This window comes from Lutjanus erythropterus, chromosome 12 (genome assembly GCF_056507025.1).
Source record: "Lutjanus erythropterus isolate fLutEry1 chromosome 12, fLutEry1.hap2, whole genome shotgun sequence".
Lineage (NCBI taxonomy): Eukaryota > Metazoa > Chordata > Actinopteri > Lutjaniformes > Lutjanidae > Lutjanus > Lutjanus erythropterus.
Window position 1 is genome coordinate 21,625,057 of NC_139328.1, and position 26,834 is coordinate 21,651,890.

At 38.8% G+C, this 26,834-nt stretch overlaps 1 protein-coding gene across 1 annotated transcript; it reads right to left on the reverse strand.

Annotated features, from left to right (window-relative positions):
• Positions 1 to 1,741: 1,741 nt before the first annotated feature.
• On the reverse strand, positions 1,742 to 7,203 carry oprk1 (opioid receptor, kappa 1). The gene is made up of 3 exons (XM_084731690.1): positions 6,905 to 7,203; positions 4,615 to 4,967; positions 1,742 to 2,446 (listed from the first exon to the last, which is right to left on the reverse strand). Exons 1-3 carry the CDS (start codon positions 7,147 to 7,149, stop codon positions 1,908 to 1,910), a joined length of 1,137 nt encoding a protein of 378 aa, XP_084587816.1. The 5' UTR covers positions 7,150 to 7,203; the 3' UTR covers positions 1,742 to 1,907.
• Between the last annotated feature and the right edge of the window lie 19,631 nt (positions 7,204 to 26,834).

Sequence of the window (26,834 nt, forward strand, 5' to 3'; positions counted from 1 at the left end):
ATTTTCTGCTATAACTACTGTTTCAATATCAGGTTTAGACAGATGAATATATTAATAATTATCTCTACATGAAGAAAAACCCTCACAAACCTTTGATTTTATTCATTCTGGTTGATCTGGTGACTCCTATGAAAGCTACAATAAGGAAACAGATACAGTAAATCACTCACAGGGAAGGGAAAACCTAATTTTCAAGAGGATGAACTCAAAAATGCATAGTTATTATAAAACAGAAAGAAAAAACACATTGAGCAGAGGTTATAAACATTAAATTGCACTATCCACAAAAAGCCCTGTTGTGTAGATACAGTTATATCAGCTGTTGCCTTGGAGCCCTCTGCCCAGTATTCACATGTACAAGTATTTCCAACAAGGTAAGAACAAACTGACAGCACTATGTACAATATTCAGTGAGACGGAGCATCATATTTACTACTTACTTTGATTCTTCTTGTGGTGAATTACAGAGGATGATCCCTGAGAGGTTATTAAATATTCTGCGTGGGTTTACTGCCAAAGATAATGTCTATTCACAAATTTACAGTACAGCAAAGCACCAAACTACAAACCGCATGAAACACAATCAGTTCAAAACAATGGTTGTTCTCAAAATAATCAGGGACAATTACATGTTTTCATTCTGTACACAAAGTACCGGTTGATCTTTTTGTACATGTGAGAACTAATCACCCTTACAGGACAATTTACAGGTCAGGTAAACAAAATGTGATTAAGCTACATCATAAAATACTTTTGGTATGTCTTGTCTGGACATCTTTCATCATATCTTGATAACATCAACATGTGAAAAATAATTATTCTAACACTTCAAGCTTTAATTTCTTCACAAGGGATTTTTATACACTAGAAAATACTATACAGTGATTTACTATCCAGTTGTGCATATTTGCACCTTATAATCACTGCCTTATAGGCTTTTAATCTAAACTTAATTTTAAAGGACACATCTAGTATTATTCTGTATTTTTGTAAATGTCAAGAAATCCCACCAAGACCAAAACCAACAATACTTTCTGACTTCTTTGAAGACACGTGTTAAATCTGCAAAGACAGGCCACATATACCTGTACTTTCATTTTTATTTTGTTTAATGTAATTTTCAGACAGCTGGGAATCGTAAATGTCTGCAAATATTACTGTAACAAGAGGAAATGGTGTTGGAGGCTATTTTCAGCAGCAGATTGATACACATTTTGTGCTCTAGTGAGTATTTCACACAGCAGGATGGTGTATGTAAAATGAATGTTCATCATAACAAAGGAACATTTCAAGTTCGACAGTGTGACTCACTGATGGGTTTTCTTTCTTTCTTTTTTTTCGTTTCTTTAATTTTCATTTCATTTATTTATGTGACCATGATGACATGGTATTGACAACAAGTCTTTGAACAACAATGATGGAATAACATTTATCAGGTTTTGACTAGGCAGGCAATACTGGTTGGATCAATTCTTTGGTTTTGGTCTTTTCATGGGAACTGCTGACAAAAAAAAGAATACTACCACATTATCCTTTAAGCAAACACACTTTTGTATGGAAGTCCACTATTGCCAATGTGAGGAGAAAAGAAAATCCTGCTAGTCATTATAATGACAAACTTTCAAGAAATAATGACTCCGCGTCTAAAAGATATAACATACTGTAGTATTAGAAATTTCACATTGTAATGACTTACAGGATGTTTTTTTTTTTTTTTTTTTTTTTATCACACTGGCAGAAATGGTCTTCCATATCTTTGTATTCTCTGACCAACATGCTGGATAAATAAATTACAACTATCCCGCTCTTTAGCCTCTCTTTCAGATGGCAGTGGTGATTTGAGTTAGTCCCAGGTCATTGGAGTCCTCCCAGCCCTGATAGGGCATAGAGGACATGTCCATGGCTAGTCATACTGGCCTAGCCTGTCTCATGTCTCCCCTGGCTTCTGTGGGACATGAGTGGTCCCGCAGGGTGCTCCTCACCCGGCTCACCCCTTGACAGTCTCCATGTCCCTGGGCTCCGGGGCAGCAAAAGTCTCTGAAACACCTCTTGAAGTTTTCGTCCAGGAAGGCGTAGAGGATAGGGTTGAGGCTACTGTTGGTGTAGCCCAGGGCCACGCAAAAGAAGTATGCAGCCATGACAGCGGTGGTCTCAGGCACGTTGGTTGACAGTGCCTTGACTAAGATGAAGATGTGGATGGGTGTCCAGCACACCACGAATACAGCGACCACAACCAGCACCAGACGAGTGATGCGACGCAGGTTGCGGTCCTTCTCCCGTGAGCCCGACAGCAGGCGTACACTCTTCAGCCGCATGACCATCAGCGTGTAACAGACTGTGATGATGATCACAGGTACCACAAAGGCAAAGATGAAGACACAGATCTTCATCAGGGTGTCCCAGTAAATGTAGGGGTCAGGAAACTGTAGGGCACACTCTGTAGTCCCTGTTGGAATAAAGTTAGCATACAGATTTGACCAGTCAAATGCAGAGACACAGTCATATTCAAAGTTCTCAAGAAAGTGCTTATTATTGGACTGGGACCAGATCAACGAAGGCCACTTTAACAACTGGAAATAAGCTACAGTACTAACAGTGGCAGGCTCAGGCTATCTGAGGGGCAGGGGTGGAAAAAAAGGCACCAGAATTGCACCGAAAGTGGTGATGGACTTTATCTCGTTTTGTTCACAGGTAGTGCACTCTAGAGGCATTTTATCATTTGTCCTGAACACTGAGCCGCTATAGAGGTAAATTATCATGTTTTATCTACCATAGGGACTATGACTTGCTCAGACTAGTCTGACATACATGAACTGATTATGCTTCTTGGATAAGAGGTGAAACGTCTTCAAAGACATAGGAACAAGTCCGGTTGCCTTCGATTTTAATCTTACCTTGAGATTACAATGACCTGGATGAATGAGAACATTTACGGACATCCAAGAGCTGCATTTGCTACATTTTTTCAAACATGGAGGTTTAAAAAAGGTTCTGCTGAGAACCTTTTTATATTCCATGGGATAACAAGAAGGGAGGTCTACCAAGAACTATTATATTCCAAAGATTTTATGTAATCTACTCAGGGGGTTCTACTGCGAACCTTTTTTGTATTCCAAGGATTTTATCTGGGACACACTGAGCATACTCAACAGAGAACTTTTTATATCCAGGGTTTTACCTAGAACACACTCAGGGGGTTCTACTGAGAACCTTTTTATATTCCAAGGGTTTACCTAGAACACACTTGAGGGTTCTACAGAGAACCTTTTTATGTTATGATACAAAAAAAACCCTTGTCTTCAAGAATTTCAACAACTCTTGAAGAATTCTTTCTTAAAAAAGGGTTCTTTGGATGAAAGGGGTTCTTGATGGAACCCCTTGTCTTACAAAGAACTATTAATGAACCAGCTCTTCAAAAAAGTGTTCTTCAGAAGTAAATGGTTCTTCGTAGTCCTTCAGGAAGCAGCCCTTCAGGAAGAACTTTTTTGGAACCATTATTTTTAAGAGTGAACATTAGATGACTGTCTGGTTTATCTTAGCGAAGGGTCAGTGTAGGGAACGGTGGGAAAAATTACGTGAGAAGAGAAAGGTTTGTTTATTCGAGTATATGGAAAAGGAACCTCCTATATTTTGAAACCAAAATGTTGGCAGGTACTTTAATCTCATACCAAACTTCTTGGAAATCCATCCAATAGCTGTCAAGATTTATTTAACTCACAACCAAAACAGTTTCATGGTGGTAATCCTTCCAATAGTTGTTGAGATATTTCAAGTATTGAACCGAATGATGGACAGAGACATGCTGGCATGACTAAAACCCATAATGTCAGATCCTGTGATGCAGTGAGGTTGTTACAATAGAGAGGGAAAGGCCAGAATCAGATTCATCAGCTGGCCTAATAGCTCTGGCCAAAGTACACTGTGTTTTATTGAATGGAGGCTCTTTGTTAACATGAACACTTTATCAGACTGTCGATGAAAGACAGAAAATCTTTCCAGCTCCAATCCCAGAGTCTAGTGGGACCCATTATGCCTGTCATAGCTTCATCAAGTGGCTGTAATGTAGGCTCTCATTAAGCCTACAGAACATCCTCTTCATGGAGGTTCAAGGATGCCTCATGAAGCCAATTGAGATAATTCAAGGCGAGGATGTTGGACACCAGTGGGGCTTCAATAAGAGTCTCTACAATAGGCAGAAAAATCTGAGTAGAAAGACTGAGGCTGGATTGCACCAAATTTAAAATGGCTGTTATTTTGAGATGGGTTGAACAAAATAATCAGGTTTCCCAGAGAAAGTTAAGGGACATACTCAACCTCATTAAGTTTTATGATGCATCTCTTCTGCCACTTTCTTTACTGCGCCGTTGTCCGATTTGTTAATCGTATATTGTTGGCCTTATTGCTCCATTAATTCAGACTGAAGTTTTTCACAAGGGAAGAGAAATTAGAGCTTCTCTACCCATCCATCGTGAGTAACATTGAGCTAACTAACATTGTAGCTAACTTGCTAACAATCTATTGTATTGTTAACTTTTAAACTGGCTGTCAAACTTTTTAACTGGAGTGGAGTGAACCCAGTGTATAACAGTGTGAATGCATGCAAGGTCAAGTTACCATTATTGGTCTTGGTGCTGCCCAGTATCATGGCGGGGATCCCAGCAGCAGACGACAGAACCCAGATGATCACGTTTATGATCTTGGCCTTGATGGGCGTGCGGAAATCCAGGGCCTTGATGGGGTGGCACACGGCCACGTAGCGGTCCACACTCATCATGGTCAGCGTGAAGATGCTGGTGAACATGTTGTAGTAATCGATGGAGATAAAGACCTTGCACGCCACCTCGCCAAACGGCCAAGAGCTGAGCAGGTAGTCGGTGCTCTGGAAGGGCATTGTGGTGGTGACCAGAGCATCGGCTACAGCCAGGTTGAAGATGTAGATGTTGGTGGCTGTTTTCATTTTGGTGTATCTATTATTGGTGTAAAGAAGGAAACATGTTGTTATTTGTTTCACTTTAGTTTTTTTAAACCCTAAAAAAGAGGAACAAGGTTAATGAAATCACTTCTTGACATAAGGATTGGTTACCACGGTGATCACATCTTTGCCTGAGTAAACAGATTAATTTTAGCAGTCACAATACTGTATGCAAACAAAAGGACCCAAAGGGAGGGAAATAACGCCTACGTTTTTTCCAATTTCATCATCTTTTAAGTCTCTAAAATGTAATCTGTCAAGGTTGATCTCACTTTAAATACTTAAAATGAAAATAAGTGGAACAAATGAGCACAGAGAGGAGCCGATTACAATCACTGCAAACCACTGTCGTCATTCATGAGTCAGTTTTCCAATAAACACATTTAAAGACAAGCACATACTCAGGGAATATGGAGAACTGTAACTTCCAAAATCAAAAATAAATAAATTAAGATGTGATTAAAAGCCCCAAAAGTAGTATCCAAAATAAATGCAGCCATTAATTTTATAAAATGTGACATTAAGTGAGATTTCTGTCATTTACTTCTGTATTAATTTACTTTTGTATTAATTAGCCTGTTTTTTTACTTTTCCATTTAATTTACATTTTACCAGTTAATTCTTTGGTAACACTTTTTTCAAAAAATGAAATTAATTTTTATTTTACTGTTAACAAACAATAAAATTATAATAAATAATGTTAGTAAGGCTGTGATTTAGTTGTGTAATATACAATTTAAATTATATTATATTTTGTATTATAGCTGATGGGAGACAATAAAAATTAAATTCTGATTACATTAGAAACTATTTTATTATTTATTTATTTATCTATCTATCTATTTATTTATTTATTTATTTATGACAGTTAGTGAAACACCATATAGGGGCACAAACAACAAAACTCCAAGAAATACACTGCATGCACTGAATTTCCTATTGTTTTATGGACTACATGCATGCCAGTTTTATACATTCAAAACTACATATATTTTTATTTATTTTATTTATTGTATCATTTATTTATTTTTGATGATGGCAGTGAAACACCATATGGGGACCATATGGGGACACAAACAGCGAAACTCCAAGAAATATTCATTTAAACAAATTTAATCTTATTTTATTATGTATTACTTCCATCTTTGGAGTTCTGTTGTTCAAAAATTGAATTTGCACTGGATTTATGGACCACATGCACGTCCATTTTTATAAATTAATTAATGTTCACATATGTTCTTAATATTATTTTTGTGCATTTAATGGCAATGGCAAGTTATTGATCAAGTCGTGTATTTTTTTTATTTTGTTTTGGCATTTATAGCCCTCTGTACAAAACACCACATAGGGGCACAAATAAGATTCACAAGGAATATACATGTTAACACATGTATTCTGATTTTAGCATGGATTATTTTCATTTATGGCCTCGCTTTGACCGAATACAATCATGACAACAGCTGAACAAATACTTGTACACAGCAAATTCACTGTTAACTTTTGTTGTGTAGAATAAAACACGATGAATTTCCGATTTCTTTATGAGCCAGACGCATGTCCATTTCATAAATTAGGCCGAATTAATGTCTACATTTATATATATATATAATTTTGGTGCATTTGATGACATAAAATAATTGATTCATTTATTTATTGATTTATTTTTGGCTCTTAAAGTCCTCTACAGAAACACCAAACGCTAAGAAATACACATGTGAGTGAGAGAAGAAAGATTTATTTGTTCACTTGTTTGTGGTTTTGTGTACAGCAATGTCACTGCTTTTAACTTAGGTTGTTCAAAATGAACACACACTGAATTTCCCATTGCTGTATTAGTCACATGCATGCAGGTACGCGTGCTGCTTCACACTCAGTGAAACGCCTGGCATTGTTTTTTGACATATGTGACACATTTCAGAGCTGAAAACTCACCTGATGATGACATACATGACCAAACAGTTGCCCGCCAAACCCACCACAAACACCACGGAGTACACCGCCACTATGATGGGGATGATGGGCGACATGGGCTCGGGCTCAGCGTCCCAGGTGCCGTTGGGTGTGTAGTTGAAGACGTCGGATAAGCCGGGTTGCCAGGTGAAGTTTGGGACGCACTCCTCCGCCTGTCCCGAGGGACACCTGTCCTCTTTGTAGATGTGCACCACGCTGCTCTCCATGACGCTGATCGGACCGGGCTGCTGGGCGTCAACTGACCGTTCAACTTCAGCAGAAATCGGTGAAAAGACAGTTGAATTCCCGATGAAAAAAAAAAAAACACAGCAAAATTCTCTCTCAGCACAGATTGTGTCTCCAGTGGAAAAAAGCAGAGCGCAACAGCCCCGCGCTCAAGGACATCAACACACCAGTGGAACAGCACCGTACCTGTGTTTTTTTTCTTCTTCCAAAAAGTTCATTCAAATACAACAACACTGATGAGGAGTTTGTTACTGAATGCAGATTCAAACCCTGACGCTGGGAATTTGGCGCAAACAAAAGGTTTCTGGGTAATTGTTGTGGACGAGCAGAAAATCCGCTGCCTGTGCCACCGCTGCGTCCCCGAAGGTGCGCACTGGAAGCCCGCACTGCTCATTCAGTGACATCAGAGGCTGAGCCAACACATATGACAGTATCCCCCCAGCAGAAAGACTCCAACCATCTCCAACCATATGCATCTCAGTCAGATGAACTTAGAATTTGATTATTTTTTGCGTTATTCCTTGTCAGATTCACCACTAATGACCGTGTGACCATTAAATTATCTGCTCACCTATTCAGTAGGATATCATTATAATTTTATTACTGATATTGATACTTATGCTTATTGATACTTGGCAAAAATCAAAGACATGACATGAAAAGATGTGAAAGATTCAACAGTTATTTAATTATTAGGGGAGATTGGGAGCAATTGTAACAGGGGGCTACAGGCTGCAATTGTAAGGCATTGAATTCCTCCAATCAGAAATAAGGTAGAGTGATGACACTTACTCTGCACATGCGTAGTGGGATCCTCTCGCTGCCCGTTGAAAAGCAGCAGGATCGTTTCACCTCAGCAGAAGTTGTTTGAGTTTTTCCAACAGCGTTTTCCTTCTGATGTTTAGACGACTAGAAATTTAAACTTACATTAATTTTATCTGTAAGTTATCTGTTAAAAATGATCAAGAACAAACTATGCTAATAAAGGTGTTGCCAGGTAGCATACAAAATTTTATCAAGACTGCAAGATCAGATTTTTAATGAACTTCACTTCAGAAACTAACTGAACATTAGAAGAGTCAGAACTGTGACAGGGATGACAGTTGATTTGATTCAGTCAGAGATATAAAATATTAAATCATCTATTTTGCTCACTACATCTGCATAAACTACAGGTTATACGAACTTGTTTTTAAAATGCAAAAATGTGAAATTATCAGTATCAATTATCAATTATTATCTGTATCAGTGAAGAAGATTTGTATCATGCATCTATACCAAGCACCTTGTTTGTCTGTTTACATACTCTTCTGTTAGAAAATGAATGTTTTGCTAAATTTAAATGTAAAATTACTTTCAAATCAGTTCACATAATTACCATCAGAACAGTTGCTTAGTCTTCTGTAAAAACAGAAATAGAGTTTTGCTTTGCTAAAAGAATTTGAACCATATACAAAAACATCTCAAGCAACATTATTGGATATTATTTGAGATACAGTAAGTTCATATGACTTTTTTTTTGCCCCCACCAAGGTTGCAATTGTAACAGTCTCACTTCTTGCATTTAAGTGATAATATGGAACATTTCTGCATCAAAATGTCTAAAAATGCAAGACGTGTTATGTGTTTTCTTGAGTTGTGTACTTGATGTGTACATTATCCCAAATATTTCCAACAATGTTCAAACCAGAAATAACAATTTTTTTTTCAGAAATAAGAAGTTAAATTGTTTTGGGAGCACTTTTATTAAAGTCAGCCCACACTTCTGAACATTTTGACTTGTGAGCTGTTAAGTTGACATTACATAAATACTAATAGCGGTATTAGTTAGGGCTGCACAATTAATCACAATATTATCAAAATTGCAATATGACCAAGTGCAATATCCAAATCACAAAACCAGAACCAAATTGCATTTTTTTTGAAAGAGGAAAAATATGTGAGAAAACAGCACTATAATGAGGCACTGCAGTGCTGCAGAAATTACCTTTTAATTATTTTTTTCTTTCAGCAAATTGAATTTGTGAACCCTTTTTTCCACTCAGTACAAGAGTTTGACTTCAGAGAGACTGATGAGTGGCTCATCAGGTATCGTACCTGCATTAATTGCGACATAACAAGCAGCAGACCGACCAACTACAACATTGTGTTTTTGTACTCTATGCTTTTTGTTTTTTCTTTTTTTCAAAAGGTTTTTTATTTATTTATTTATTTTATTCTAACATGTTTACTGTCCTTAGTGTTTTTCTTGAGCTCTGCCTTTGGGTTTTTAGTATGTGTCCTGTCTTGGTTCTTGCATTGTTTTTAGTTTGGTCATCACTTGCACTTTTGCTTTGTCACCACTCTCACTACTGTGTTGACCAAATGTTACTGTACTGTTTGTATTGTTGTTGTTTATTTGCTTAATTTGGAAAATATTAATAAACATCATCACACCAACTAATTGTATCGCATATCAAAATTGCAGTTTTAGTTCAAATAATCACAATATGACTTTTGTTTACCATAACATGCAGCCCTAGAATCCAGGAGCTTCTCGATATTTTGGTACAGACCAGTCAGGAACTGGTTTAGTTCTGGTTCTTACTACCCATCCCTACTATTCAGCAACATTAACAATCAAGCAATCTTATTTCTTCCAATAAGTCCATAAGTTACCTGTAAGACAAACAAAAAGTATTCTATATTTATCATGTGTGATTTCTTTCTGAAAATGTTTAAATCCCCATCAACGCTGCCATAACATGTTCCCTAGCAACTCGTGTGAGAGCTGCCATTGCAATGCAAACATGCAGAGTCCTGTCAGATGTTGAAGAGGCATAAAATAAGAAGGACACTCAACGGCAACCTTCACATGATTGCATCTGCAGCTGCCAGCGGCACCAGTGGAAGATGACATGGGGCAGAAATGAGCAGAAATATTAGAGAGGCCCCCAAATAAGAGCTGCTTATTAAATCACTAATGTTTTTTGTCAGAATTTAGTGTAGAAGAGAAGAGTGTTGTTTTTCTCTTTAACTTACACCTTTCTCATCTGCGTGTTCCTTAACACATTAATCTACTAATCAAGCCTACAACAACATAAAATGTAGCAGCACTGAGAGCTTGAAATGAAAAGAAAATGTAGCTCTAAATAAAGAATACTCCCCATGTCGACAGAAATCACAGGCTATTCTTCTCTAACCAGTCTCTCTTGTGTTTTTTCTCCCCCCCAACAGATAGGAGACAGATTTCCACCAGCACATAATTAAGCGGGTGCTGTTTCCTTTCCCTCCTTTCATGCACTAACACTCGTTGCTTAGAGACCCGTCATGGCCAGGTGTTGCTTGAGTGACAAAGCCTTTCTGTAGGTGTGTTGCTATTGTCAAGGACCCTGCAGGCTTGACTTTGTTAGTACAAATACTTGATGCAACTTCGCTGAGCTCCTCCCTCAACGTTGAACTGATAGTAATAAAATTGTGAATCATAGGAGAGCTGCTGTGGAGGAAAGAGATGGTTACAGTGTTTACCCTCAGCCTTAATAACACAGTAACAAAGGTCTGTTTGCGCACAGATACAATCTGCTACTCTTCCTCTGGCACTTGAAACAGATCGTTTTATTTGAGTTCCAGAGGAGGAGAGGAAATGTTTGTTATGTAACCCCCAGTCGATGAGGTCAAGAATAAATTCCTTTTTGCATTTTACTGCCCTTTGCAAAATGACCTGAGGGACCGTCTATTCCGTAAAATGCTTCAAAGATGAAGTTAGTCAGCGCCAAGATATTAGAGCTTGATCATTTCGCATTTGGAGGGAGAATGGGTCACTGCAGTGACGGACTCAGGCTGTCTAAGGGGCAAGGGCGGAAAAATGGAAAGGGCACCGGCTGTATTAAATGGAGCCATAGAATGGTTACTGCATATTCTGCATAGTGGGTTAACTTTCTATCACGAGGAACACTGATGGGGAAGGGGTCAAGCACTCAGGTCACATGACTTCATGCCAACATTCAAAAATATGCTCATAATTTCTATTAAAAATACAAAATATCAGCGTACATAAGTTTATTATATGTTTGGGGAATGTTGTTATAAAAAATACTTTCTAAGGCTGATTTTTTTTTTGTTATTTTATTGTTCTTGTTGAAAAATAATGAATTACATTTTCACAACATTTTCATAACTTTGATAAATGCATTGAAACAAGCTGTCCTGTCAAATAAAAGCTTTCCATGGTTACCAGTCAAAATGCTTGCATTTTTTTCTGGTTTGCTCAGCTTCCATTACTGGTTCAGTGGCATCACAGCGACGATTGTTGTCCGGCATCACCTGCCCTGCAGTCCTGCACTCATTCACGCTATGAAATTAGGATTAATTTCGACCAAACCAGAGCTGGTGATTGCTGAAAGAAGTGAAGACTAACCAAGCTATTTTTGGTGAGTTTTATTTTGTTTCTGTCAATTTAAAATGAAGCTCAGAATGACGATGTTTTGCAAAAGCATTCTGGTGAGTTTAGTGAGAGCAATAAACCAGCAAAATGTATTTTAATCTTTAAAGTTTATAGCATGCTGTGCTCTTATTACTCTGTGTGGAGGCAAAAAACAAGAGCTGCTTCTTAACCAACCATTCCTTTCACATTCTCCAAGTATCATTAGTCCAAGTATCATTAGAAGGAGCTCATATAAAACAGTTTGAGAAACTAGATTTTGAATAAATAAAATATTCTAAATAAATAACAAAATCTAATAAATAAATAAGAAAATGCCCAAAATTGATAGGTTTGAAATATCATTACACTATACACTCTGTGCATCTTAAAGAACACAGTGTACCAAAAACTTTATTCAAAACTCTGCAAATCACCACTGGTTGCATTTGACAGTTGTGGTGGCATTGCAGTAGTTGCTGTTGCCTGGTGGATATCTGCACTCTAGTTTCACATTGGAGAAAAAAATTTGTTAATTTGTGTGACAAAAAACCCCAAATGATTATACAGAAAGCCAGGGTCTGTCAAGTGCGCTTCAGCGGATGATTACTGTCTCATTTTGGCATGTTTCATTTATCCATCTTGATTTGAAGATCGTCACGACCCTCCGCTTGTATTGTCAGCGTGGAATCCCACAAACATTCATTGCCACACGGCAACAACAAGAGAAAGAGCCGCCTCAATTTCCGAGCAGCTTTTCGAGATGAAAGAAGCTCTCCCCCACAGAAGCAAAATATGGATTCACAGACATATAAACCCTTACTTATCTGCAGTGCAATACTCATTTGATCCCACTACTCTATTATTGATTAAGCTTCAAAATATCTGCCTCTCCTCCCACGCTCGGTCAGACCTGCTTCACAGGGAAAAGAAAAATCTCCTCACTGAGTACAAACGTGCACAATTTACACCTGATTTAAGCCAAAAGGTTACCAGTTTTTTTTTTGAGAAATTCTCTGAAACAGAAAACTTACATGCACCTGTTTCTCACTGAGCCAGTGATAGAAAAGCTGGCATGAAACAAGAGGGAAACAGGACCAGATTTCTATCTAAGTGAGTTGTGAGGTCAGTTTACTGGTTTGTCTATAGCTCTGTCTTGTCAATGTTGTATAAAATGTTTGGTTATGAGCAGTATTTTGATGGAAAGAACAGAAATGTAATTGATGAGATCGATAAGAGTTAAACATAACAGGAAAGATTCAGATTGTAAAACCAAAAGAATGAACTGAAAAAAAGTTTAAAGGCTTCCATAGAATTGAAGGGAACTGGAATCGTTTCGTCATGACAAGCAACGCCGGTCACAAAACGTGTTTGTAATAAAAATGAATAAATAAACTTCTTCCATCTTCTATACACAGATGGTGATTGATGTAACTTTAAAGTGAAATATCAGAGAAAAGCGAGTGAGAGGCTGGAGACAAACAGCGTGTACAGCCAGAACAACCAGAGCTGGTGGTTGTTGGAACAGTGGAAAGAGGAGCAAAAAGAAAAAGAAATCTTACTCTTTCACTAAAAGTCCCCACCACACACACACACACACACACACACACACACACACACACACACACACACACACACACACACACACAAAATCCACAAATCTGCAAAAAGGTAATGTCATGTTCACCCACACATTGCCCTCTCCACAGCTTCTCTCTGGAACAACTATCAGAGCAGGGGGGTGGCAGTGTCACAGCGGTCGTGGGGTAAGTGCAGGGATAAGGAGGGAGGAGGTGTACGTGTGGGTTTGGATGCATTTTTTAAATTTGTGAAGTGGATGTTTTCAGACTAAAACAGGGTGTTACATTACCCCATACAGAGAAGACTCATCACTAATAAGACCACATTTTTTAATATTTGATTTATTCATTTTAAAGAGATTTTTTCCAATGGGTTGGACCAATGCACCTCATTTTAGGACCAGACTATTCTCATCTGTTCTCCACACTGATGTAGTAATCTGTTCCTATTGATGAAATGTGCTGTGATTTTTTGATTTCTATGACTAGAGATTATACTTGTCAAAAACCTTGATCATGGTCGAGCCCATAATAATGTCTCATTATCCCATGATTTATATTCATCACAGCACTTTGTTTGAAATCTCCTGAGAAGGTGAAAAAAGAAGAAAAGAGGAGTTAAATGGCCTTTGTTCGTCACTGTCCACTGCATACCATTAAAACATCTACTGTTCATGAACTAAGGGGAAAAAAGACTTGTTATCCAATGGATTTATAAAAGACTTTATTTATGTAAGAATTAGGGCAGTTTATCTGAAAAATATTAGGGATATGATAATATCTATAATATATAATAAGGAGCAGAGATGAGTACCAGCACAGAAGCTGAGCAACATACTATAAAACAATGCCATTCAAAAAAAAGGTCTGCCTAATAAAAATCAAGAGTGTACACTATATTTTCACCACTTTACTTTGCTGTCAGACAGCTTTTTCAGAGGAGAAACCACCCTTATACAAGCCAATTATCACTCTCTTCATAGACAAAGTCAGTAATTTTACCTCACACAACACAGGCACTGCTAACAGTTTGTGGCAGCAGTAGATCAGTAACTCCTGTGTACACTGACTATCAATAAATACCTCTTACAACTCCGCTTCAAATAATGTCAATTATCCTTTTACGCTGGCTTTGCATAAGAAGAACCTTTTCCCGGTGTGCTTTAAACTAAAAATGTCTCTAAAATAGTTGGCGTTGGCATCACACTCACAATCCAGAGCTAATGCCCCCCATAAGATATCCCAGCAATTTACTGGCTGAGCTAATGTGTGTGGAAATCTGCTGCCAAGTACAACAAAGCATCAATCCTCTCAGGTAAAGCTCACAATAGATCACAATATTAGAGCCGATCATGAGTGATCAGTAATCTGCATCGTCTCGTCTTGCGCTGAAACGATCTATTCAGCCATAAATGTCTGCAGGTGGAGACCATTGGTGGATGTCACAAACACATAACCGGCGTAATTTCATCTTTTATGTTTGCAGGTCTCATGTGTGAATGGAGCTTTGTTTACAGACGCCGCTCTGCCTCACAAACATCAGAACCTTCAGGTATCCAGATGGCGTGGTCACTTAGGAGTGTGACTGTGGATGAAAATCACTTGGTTTGTGAAAATGTGATGATCAGCATGCGTCATATTGTCCCTCTGGAGAATCCAGCTGCAGTTTTATCTCTGACATTGTATTTCTGCACTAAGGACAACAATTTGGAAAAAAAAGTGTTATTTTCTTTTGGATGTGCTTGCTTGAACAAACAGTGGTGACATTACAGCATTGAGGAACATACCAATTTTGTCAAATGCTGGTAGTTATTGAAAGAGCAACATTGTGTATTATATTCATTCAGATGTAGTTGTAGGCCTGTTTGCCAATACCCAAATATGAGAAACACTCTCTGCCTCTTGCCCCATTTCTCCTGATCAGCCATTGTGGTTTGCCAGATACTGACAAAAGATACAAATTACAGACCTCTTGAAGAGATAGTTTGGATTATTTGAAGTGGGGTTGTATGAGGCACTTATCCATAGTCAGTGTGTTACCGACAGTGGATGGCAGCTGCCCAGTTTGGAGGAGCAGCAGGAGGCCCACTAGGAAGCTAAGCAATGTACTGCTGTGGACAGGGTCAGCAGCAAAACTTATTTCAGCCACAGAAAAAAAAATCTATATCACTTTAAGTGAATGCTATATTTTGAATATTTTTACCACTTTACGTCAGACAATTTTTTCTGACAGGAAACTGCCATCATATAAAGTAAGTCAAATATTGCTCTCTCCAAACCAACCAAACTCTTTTAGCTAAATTGGCAGTTTCACCTCACAGAACACATGAATTGACAAAAGTCACACAATAGCACAAACAAACTAACCAGTTGAGACAGCAGTACACCAGCGACTCCTGTGTTCTGCAAGGTAAAGTTACTCATTTTGCCAAAGGACTTCGGTTGGTTTGAAAAGTGATATTTGGCTTATATAATGGTGATAAGAACACTCCTGCTGCTTCTCGAAACTGGGAGAGTGCCAACCGACATCTAGCTAGTTCACTGACTATGAATAAATACCTCCAAACTATTCCATTAAGTCTCCAGAATTATATGGTCTGTAAGTTGTGCTAACAATGGTCTTATAGCAGAAACATTCACTGTTATCTTATTTAATCTTATTTTGTGTCTGAGGAGCATCTTTTGATTATCCCCCAGGTGCTCTCCCCATTTGTTCACTAGTGCATATGATACAACTTTACTGTTATTATACAGTGAAAATCATTTTCCATTCTTTGGCAGCTCCAGTTCATTCATTTGCATGGTTTTATGTTGTGTTTTTTATTGATATGTGTGTTTGGCTTAAACTGCATGCCTTTAGTTTGAAATGGTTTTGAGTTTTTATGTTGAGATGGACTTCCTGTTACTGAACATGTGAAAATTATCCCCTAATGATTTGCACTTGTGGAGCTTTTAATGTTTGATATACTGGCTGATATCCGGCAGAGAGTACAGGGCAACGGCTCATTTTTAAAGGACTGTACCTGAATTGTGATTCATCACGAGTCATAAATATGTGGTTGCTTGTGCCTCTATCTTGAGAATGCTGTGAATATAATGCCCTTTTATGCATCTCCTGCGAACGTTCTTGTGTACTCCTTGGTTGCCACAGTGTGTTCAACACCCGATTTTAAAAGAACCCTTCCCCTCCTCCTCCTCCTCCTCCTCCTCCTCCTCCTCCCTTTCCCTTATTACACAGAAGATGGTTTAAAACATGCAGAAGTGTCAGAGGAGGCACTGTTAGCAAGTGTGAAAATGCTCTTGTTATGAGTTGCTTTAAAGGAGTGTGCCACAGGTTGGCCAATAATTTTTGCACAAATTTGGATTTGAGCATATAGTTTAGTTTATATTTCACACACTGATCCAGGCCATACTGCAGTACAGCAAGACACCCTGAGTCACTCATTAAAAAAAACCTGAAGAATAGTTTACTAACTCCAAAAGATCTGAGTCTACAAAGAAAATAAATCTCTCATAATGACTTGTATTTGTATGAAGAGACTTTTTTAATTTCCTTCATCTTATTAGTATAATTGTGTATTTGTGCATCGTCATTAGTGGGTACTTAGGTAGGTTTCTAAATTAATGACACACAAATGGCACATATTAAAACTTCCATTTATGAGTGAAATCTGCATTAATCACGTTTTCTTCAAGGTTCAAGGTTATCTTTATTGTCCATGACAGAATACAGTACAAATATGCAAGAATGCAAAGGTGCAAAAGGGCCAGTATAGTGTGAGGAATAAAGATAAAGTGCTGTTACAGCATATTGATAGCACCTGGAATAAAAGCATATTGATAGCACCTGGAATAAAAGAGGCACGGAGTCTTTTATTCCTCCAAACAGGTGCTCTGAAACAGTGTCCTGACAGCTCAGACTCCCTCTGGAGTAGGTGGTCCTGACAAACCAAAGTGGTATACATCATCTGAAAGCTGGAATCTGAAGATTTGTTGAAGATGCAGCTCAGCACTGTGTGTCAAGTTATAAAACTGTAATTAACATTGTGTTTTCTTTAGGTTCTTATTCACATTTTAAAGACTTTATGATGGAAATATATGATGGCCATTCCCATGAGGCTGATATGTCTTACAAGGTGTTGCTGCAGTTTTTGAGTTGATACTATTTACTACAAAGATTTGATGCAAAATTGAAACATTTATGACCACTGGAGAACTGATGAAAATGGTCAAAAATCCCTCAAACATACTACATTAAGACACCAAGACCTTAAATTCATGCTGCGATTTGGTACCAAGAACTTCTGACATTTGGAGATTTCTGTAAGACTTGCACTTTTCTGTGGCTGGATGGTGAGCACTTCTGTTCTGGAAATTGCTCAGAAAACCCTTCATTGTCAGTGCAGCTCAGAAAGTGCCCCAGGTCTCTAGTTTCTGGTTGGGAAGTTTCATGAAGCTGTGATTATCCTAGAGCAGAGGCTTTCAATTTTTCTCAGCCAAGAGCCCCCTGCAAGATCCCCTCATGTATGTCCCTTGGAATAATTTGATGTAGCCTATTTTTGCATACTTCTATTTGGTTATATGGCAGGGAGGAGTTTCCACCATTAATGTCTAATGTGTGGGTGATTGACAGGAGGAAGATTCATAGATATGCTTATTATGTTTAGTAAGAGTTATAGATTGTTAGATTAGAATGTAATTTAGATTTAAAAAATTACTTGTTGAACTATGAAGCCTTTCGTAAATACATAAAAAACTAGAAGAGTGCTCTCAGAAGAGTGCAGAACCCAAAAGAAGGTGAAGCATCTACTGCAATGCAACGAGAGGACAGAAGAGTGATAGAGAGCTGAACATTACGATGTCACAGTGCAGCTGACCTTTGAATATAAAATATCATCACCTCATCATTTTATTTTATGAGATATTTGTAACTTTGTAGCTTTGTAGTAAATTTGTAGCTTATGAATTCAAAGAAGCGTTTAGTGAGGTCACTGTGACCTTTGACCAAACTCTATGCAGCACATCCTTCAGTCAAAGTGGACACCAAATTTGAACAAATTGCTCCCAAGCATTCCTGAGAGACACATTCACAAGAGCAGGACAGACATGAGATCACAGTGACCTTGAACTCTGACCTTTGTTCCAAATTTGAAGAAATTCCCCCAAGGTGTTCTGGAGATATCGCACTCACAAGAATGGGATGACCTGAAAACATGGGCTATGGCCACAGCGGTTGCCGGTGTGAGGCCATAAAAAAGGTTTTTCAACACACACAGGTCCTTCAGCACACCTGTGCATGTGATTAGTCCAGTTGCATATAGGGATATAACAGTACCGATACCAGCATCAGGTATCGGTCTGATTCTGTCCTCACATACTTATACTCGTACTCATAAAACTAGTTTGATACCCCACACTCGACACCATATCACGAAACTCTACACAAGCTAACATCTAAAGAACTGCCACAATGCAGAGTCTAAGACATCATCAGCGAGAGACTCGATGTCCTCAACATCATCCACTAATGACCACAGTGACTTTGGAAACTGTCTGTAAAATTCCATGCAAGTCCTTGAAAAACTGGAACCAACTGAAAGAGTGCACCTGTAGACCGCAGCTAGCTGCTGTCCAGTAAGTCCCAGCGGGCATAAACTAGCTGAATGTCTTGACTAATTAATCTGAAGACAAAGAAAAACACCACTGCCTCCAGTCTGTAACCCTCTTTTCTTGGTAATAAGCTGCTACAACTTCTGTTTGTGTACTTGATTTTCACCAAAACAGCACAGTACACCCAACTTCACTCTTTGGGGTTCACAGCAGGGTAAATAAAACATGGCACCACACTCATACCTGTCCCCCATAAACAATAACAGGTAGGAACTAATTAAACAAGAAGAACATGAAGAAGAAACTTACATACTACACATGTAAATGTGTAATTAAAATACTAGTCAAAGTGCTGTAAATGATAATGAAATAATTATCATATATAACACCATTTATAACAGTAAACTTAATTCTGCAAGTCCGCAATAATGTTGTGAAATTATTATACTTAAATATATCATGTACACAGTAAACTGCACACCTTAACAATGATTTGTTACATTTAGAAAGTGAGCATCTAATGAAAATAAAACATGTTTTTAAAAATATTGTCTCATATTGTATTGGCATTATTAAGTACTCGTATCGGTCTTCAGTATTGGCAAGTACCCAAATGTAAGTACTTGTACTTGTACTTGGTCTGAAAACAAGTGGTATTGGTGCATCCTTAGTAGTATGCAAGATTAACTCCAGAAAAATGCAGGTACATTAATCACACACACACACACACACATACACACACACACACACACACACACACACACACACACACACACACACACACTTACTCACACACACAGAAGCCATCGCATACCGCTGGTGGGGATAATAAAAATCAAGAGTTTATAGGGAAAGGTAACGTTGACATGAACATGCAGCTCGTAGAATGGATATACGTCACACTACATAGAGGATACAACCCAGTGGGTTTGAGAGAGCGCCCAGAATTACTATAAATGATTCAGCAGCACTTCAGGAACAACATACACTTTAAACCAGATTTTAGTGATTGTGTTTAAACAATCAGGTCCCATACGAACAAACTGTGATTCACAAGGATTGTTCAACAGCCTGAAACTCCAGTCTGGTGTAAGTGCACACAGCCCAGCAGGAAAACTACTATGCACCTGCACTCGATCAGAAGCAACATGGAGTCCAGCTCTGAAAGCCTTGGGAATTGGATAATTCTAGTGTTCAAATGGCACAGTTAATTTCACAACAGGAGATAACAGGTATCCACAGCATAATGCTACAGAGAGAAGTGTCATTTTCTGGCTTGAGAGCGAGTCGCAAAAAAACTCTGGTATTTGTGATTCTCTCCTTGGATGCAGCCTTAAATCGAGCTTCACGCCACGAGGTTGTTGTCAGAGCCCTGTTTTGATTGTCACTATAGAAACGGACAGTCTCTGACCCATGGTTACAAGAGCAAAGGGATTTGATCGATGAAGCAAGGCAACAAAACTCCTCTCTCTGTGAGCTAATGTAACAGTCGGCCAGGCTGGGCAGATGAAGATGTCAAACAGAGACAATTTGGAAGCATGAACCAGAAACCTATTTGCTTTTCACAGATTTAATTACCTGAATATTCATGAAAAACCTTGAAAACACCCCTCTGAATTGAACAGTTGAGACAGGACAGGACACAGTCATTGCCTCAGGGGGGTTTCATCTATAATCCCTGACTGTGCACACAAACAGACAGTTTCACCCTCCGCCTTGACCCTGAACAACAAATGTGGGTAGCATAATAAAAAGAGGCAGTGGGGGAAGAAAAACCATCTGTTTCAGGGTCCAGAGTCCAATCAGTTGTTGCAGGTGAGCATGCACAGGGACTGCAGAGTGCCAGCCACTGTAAACAGGTCCAGGCAGCTGCAGCCGGACGCAGTGAGCCTCTACATCAATATTGACTCTGTGCACCTCCCAGCTCTCCAGACCTTTTAGATGTCAACGCAGGAGGGAAGAGGGTGCATGAGAGTTTGCAAATATTAAAACCTAATATGAATGTTCACTAGAAAGTTGAAGGGCAGTTACATGTTCAAGAAACTGTGGGTGCGCAGATTGAATGGGCGCTCTTTTATTTATCTACCAAGGTTAAGAGCTGATATGCAGAAGGAAACTGTGATTTCTGTGGGAAAGTTTAAACAGACACTTAAAGTTTAGTTATGTTTGGGCATTTACAGTTACAGAATGAGGTGGATAGTACAATGTGTGATTGCCACAGAGGATTCATAATTGGAAAAGTTGGAGATTAACTTAAGCACTGTAGGCATCTGGAGGCACATTACCCCTGGGTACACTGCTGCCAGCCTGGCCTTCTGGCTGGCAACGCAGCCGTGTGAGTTCAGCAGAGAGTAGCTGGTGTAAATACTAATGTGCATCTAGTGCAAATGGGAACTTTTTAATGATTGGCTGTGCACACTACTGCATATTAAAAAAAGAAAACTGACCTGTGAATCAAAATAATGACTTTCTTCATGGGTTGTTCCTGATTAATCATGAATCAGCCACTGTAACACCTCATTTATTAATAATTACTTAAAGGGACAGCTCACCTCAAAGATGCGTATTTTGCCCCTGGCCTTTAGTGCTATTTATTCATCTCTATTTTTTTGGTGAGATGTCTGCCTTCTCTCCAATATACAAGGGGACTAATACCCCTTTTCCATACACATGAGCTGGCCTGGCTTGACTCTGTTTGACTCAGCACATCAGCCTGATTTTAATTGCTATTACAGCAGGGCTACCTGCTTGAAAGTGTTCTTGTATCTGAAGACAAAGGTAGTACATGTTGAGCAGCTGTAAACGAGAGGATAAACACTTTATCTTTTATATATTCTTCACAATAAAAGTCCCCCGTTTTTTTGTTATTCAAAGGCAAGACAAGGAAATGTTGCGATTTCAGCAGTAACTTAACACGACTCCTATTGTGCTGAAAGTGAACACAAAACAGTCAAATACAGCAAGGCAGACACCAGAATGTAAAAACAACAACAACACAGGATAGAAACTAAACTTTAAACCACAGAGATTCAGTTAAAAGCTATTCAGAGCTGAATTCAACCAGGATTTTAAAAACATCTTTCTTCCTGCTCTCCTGCACACACAAGGTCACTCTCGCAACATTAGCTTGTTTGAAAAGGAAAAAGGTGGGGTTGTCAGTCACGGGCTGGCCGGAACGGAGGACACGTCATGGCAGCCCCTGCTTGGAGGCCGGTCCGGCTCACCTTAGCAGCTGTCTGGAGGTGGTCCATCTCGAAAGTGCGAAAGTGCCATTGATGTTTAATTTTTCTAATTTTGAGCAACACAGACTGATATCTGTGAAACCTTGCATCTCACACCAAAATAATCGAGATGGACTAGTCATTCTTTTTGTGCCCCCTCAAGTGAAGTGATAACAGGATACTAAGTGGTTACTAAGTAGACCCTCATTACCCCGTGATTACTCTATTATCACATGCCATTTTTAATTAGCATGAAGGGGAAGCCTGTTCTATTAACTCATCATTATCTATGATATGGTCCTTGAGTTAATCAGGAACAATTCATTTATTATCTGTTCCTTAGTAACTACTCATACATTTGTGTACTGTATTGTTAAGTGTGATGTTTTGGAATGGGACTTTGCCTGGATGGGTGTGGTTTTGCAGGATGTAGCAGTGATGTTCCAGTGAGCTCATGGGTGAGCTCTGACTGTCTCAGAGCCTGTGCTCCGAGTTCATGACAAAAAATTGTAAAGCAGCAAAGTACAGACTAATTTTATTTCCAAAGCTTTAAAATGAGGCAAACCAGACTGAATAAAAGACTCACACAATGTAAGATCAGTTAATTATTTGTGAGCCTTGTGAGCCCATTTGGGAAAAATGCTACACTGATATCAGAATACAGACCCACATCTTAGTATATTTTTGTTGCTAGACATAATTTAGTGCATCTTGTCAATATATTTTAGCAACATTTAGGGGTGTAAAGGAAAGTAAACTAAGTTCATCCACTTCTTCTAAATGAGGCTGAGAGTTCACTCACCTATTTTGAAATCAAGTGCAAGTTGACAGATGCTTTATGGTTGGAGATAAAGGAGGAGTGCGGTGTATTGATGCCCACTATTGGCACTGCAGATGTGGAGCTTGAACTACAGAAGCAGCACCTGTCACTGGTGAAATCTGCCAGACTTTGATATTGTCTGCAGACTTCTACCCAAACATAAACACTGTGACCTACAATGCTTGTATCCTCCGCCAGTACTGAGTGTTCCTTCAGCTGTTGAAGCCACTTGAAGACATATCTGAGGAATACAATGACCGACTTGCACTGATGAACATCCATCACGACATTGAAATTGATGCGGAGGCTGTTCTGCAGGAGTTTGATGTAACAGGGAGACAGAATGAACTTCAAATAGGAGGGAATAATACTCAATTTTATTTTCTCATTTGGCCTTGTAATTGTTTATTGTAGCAGCTTGGTTTGGGTTTGGTGTTACATGTTATTGCTGTATATTTTTAATGCCTAACTGTTGCTGTGTGATGCTGCTCGGTTGCTCACTGAGTAGACTACATATGTGCATGTGTGGGACCCTCGGTGTTAAAGGAACCCTACAAGAGGGTGGGCAGTTGTGTACCATGAAATATAATCCTGCCAGCGCCACTGACTGTATTTACCACTACATCCCTGGTTTGGTTATATTTTTCAGTATAACGTTACGATGGTCAGCAGTCAGGTAAAAGTCATTTAAAAGTCTGCAAAGAAGTCTAACATTAGTTGCAGCCGTGCTGCAGTACAAGGAGCCAAAATCTGTGTCTTTATAAAGTGATGATCACAAATATAAGAAAATCATCTCTGTTTGAAGTTGTAATCATGTGGAGACCATACATCAGGCACACAATACTGTGTGTGACATAAGGCACCACACCCGGCCGAAATACCATGTTTTCAGGGAGTCAGGAGCTCAGGAGGTAGAGATTGTTGTCAATTCACTGATTGGTTGATTGGCTCCCTCAGTCTGCATGTCCAAAATTAACTTGGCATTACAGATGGTTCATCACGTAGAACCATCTGGAAAGTCACCCTTAGAAAGTGTTTTGAAAAGGGCACGCACTTTCAAAAAACACACTGCAGGTGACTGGATGAACCATCTGTCTAACACAGGCTAACGTCAACCAATCAGATCAAAGTCTTGCTGACGCCGGTCAGAGGTAGAATGAAAACATTTTTTAATAAAAAAAAAAAACCTTCAGTTCCGTTCTTTGCTCTTCTTTCAATGAAGAAATACTCTCCAGTTCTGAACGGACAGATGCTATCACAGTATCTGCTCTAACCTCTTCAGTGATTGCCATTGTTTGTTTGAGATGAGTCCCTTCCATGAACGCTTCTCGCTCCCGTCATACCTAAAACCATGCCCATAGCTGCGAGCAGTCTGGCAAGATGGATTATTGCGTGATCTCACAAATCCAGCTGCTTTGCCAAGCAATGCTGATGTGACCTTGGGCAATATACTGAACCCCAAATTGTCCCCGGAGGCTGTTTTATCAGTCTGAATGTGTGTCGAAATGGGTGAATGTGACATGAAGTTGTGAAAGCATTCTGAGTAGGCAGTAATCTGAAAGAGTGCTATATAAAAGCAAGTCCATTTGCCATTTGGAATATGATTCTTGCATTCAGCATGAATTTGATTAGTTGATATGTGTTTTTTTCAGCTTGTAATAGACCTTCTCACAGCATCCATATTGATAGGAAATAGTAGGGTAAACACTGGCTCTGTTTGACCTGAATGGAACGTAAACCTTGATTCGTACCACTGATAACACCTGTCTTCACTCTATTTCATATCAATGTGGCTGCTATGAAAAAGGTCTATTGGGTATTTTTATATTGGATGATAAAATAAGATATGGAATGAGGGAAAAGAGGAATTGAGCTGCAACACAAACCCCAAGGTGGACGCCCTGGGCCACTACGTCACCTCTGTGTGTGATTTTGCACATTTATCCTATTGTGTTGCAAGCTTTGTTATAAATCAATAGAGAGGTACTTTTGGCCATGTGAGCCAGACCTAAACAAAGAAGGCCTGTAGACGTAGAGTGGTACTTGTGACTTGTGACTTGCTTGACTTATAGCCAGGACTTGACTACCACAGTCCACAGTAACTTGGGACTGGAAGAGAAAGACCTGAGGCTTGCACTTGTGTGACTTACTCCTGCGTCTGGATCTGTATGTGCCATCTCTTCAACTTTTCGTTATTCAAAATTTGAAATAGATGGCTTTCGTTTCGGCAGCACGTCTTTTCGAGTATCTTATTATTGGAAGCGTTTGAGAAAACAAAACATATTAGTAATTACACCAATGGCTTAAAATGTGTTGATGTTGATAGAACTGAATTGTTTCCAAGGGATTAATTAAAGAGAAAAATAAAATGCAGCACTTGAACTTGGTACAGTAGAGACAAAAACAGCCTTGGGTGCTGTTTGAATTAAAAACTCTGATTCTGTCTCTTATCAAACCCTCGTATTATAGAAGTCAAAACATATTGAAACTGTCTGTTCCCCTATATAAAGTATACGTCCCTCTATACCTGATGATCACCACCATTGTGTGTGCTGAATGTGATGAAAAAGTGAAGGACGAGCGCTGAAAAGCTTGTGTACAGTCAAGGTTGGCGGAAAAGAGGTCAAACACCTCTGATTCAATTGAAATTCAGATGGGAGAGCTGCACGAGTCAGAGCAGCATTTGAAACCTAACTTACTGTGTCAGATAGTCACAAAAATTGTTTTCTTTTAAGAGCCACTCATCCGGAATAAATGGGTTATTGTAATTTTTAGGGGAGATTGCAGATAGAAGCAATGAATATTGTTCCAAGGACGTAAGGTTTTGGCCTTGCAGTGTGACAGCTCTGCAGGGACATCCAAGCTCTGCAGGGAGATAGAATTTTCTGCAAGATGCAATGTTTTAAAATTGGTTCAGTAAGTCATTTTTAATGGTCAACATGAAGCTTTTTGCATATTTACAGCAACAAAATCCAAACCACAATATGCTCTTGCTGTAAACTGTCTTCTCAACTTTAAAAAACCCTTTGCATATTTGTCTATTTTGAAAGGAGATTTACTCTTCTGTTGTTGATGTCATTTTTTAGGGAGAAAAAAACACTGCACTGATGTTTCATTCCAAAATAAAACCTTATGAGTTAAAAAAAAACCCTTTGCATTACCTTTACTTTTCATTTCACAACACACTGAAATTATTACAATATCTTAAGGGAACAATGTGTAGGATTTAGTGGCATCTAGCACTGAGTTTTCAGATTGCAAAATCCTTGCCTCGCCCTCCCCTTAAAAGTGTGCAGCACAGTTATTAGTTAACTAAAACTAGATGTGAAAAAACATTAGTTAACTGAAATAAAAATAAAAACTAAACTTAAGAAAAAAGTGAAAACTAACTAAACAGTATTGTGCACGTACAAAACCAACTAAAATAAACATATCCAGGAATTGTCTTAGTTTAGTAGTCTTTGTCAATTTGATCAAAATGACTATTCTGACCTCTTAAATCTAATCTCTACTCTTCCGTGGTAGTATTTGGTTTGTCTACTCTGGACTACTGTAGAAACACGGCAGGTCAACATGGCGGCCTTCTTCAGAGAGGACCTGCACCCTCTGTAGATATTAACGGCTCACTCTAAGGTAATGAAAACATGTTTATTTATTTATTTTTTTTGGGGTCACCAACACATTCCAATAAATCTTACACACTGGACCTTTAATTATCACTTCACAAGCTATTTTTGACTCCATACTAAAGGCACATTTTGAAGGATGAAGAGATTTTTTTTTTTTCATGTGAAGGTTACATTGAGCCTGAAGGCAGATGAGAGTAAACATCCACAACCAAAGCACTCGGGAGAAAACTCTCAGCCTCAGTCTTAACATGTGCTGCTGTCATTACTTGGGAGCCAATCAAATATGGTCTGATAAGAAAACTCAATAATGTTATCAAGTTAATCACAGTAAATCTCTTTGTTATTCAGCAGCTGTAACCCCAGTAACGGCTGAACCCCGGACAGGAAATGCAGACCCAACACAGGAG

Excerpts from the sequence above, each read along its gene's own strand:
- oprk1 (XM_084731690.1), bottom strand. The coding sequence starts at position 7,149 with ATGGAGAGCAGCGTGGTGCACATCTACAAAGAGGACAGGTGTCCCTCG. Across the intron at positions 4,968-6,904 it reads GTCATGTATGTCATCATCAG|ATACACCAAAATGAAAACAG; the intron begins GTGAGTTTTCAG and ends CACCAATAATAG. Across the intron at positions 2,447-4,614 it reads CAGCACCAAGACCAATAATG|GGACTACAGAGTGTGCCCTA; the intron begins GTAACTTGACCT and ends TTATTCCAACAG.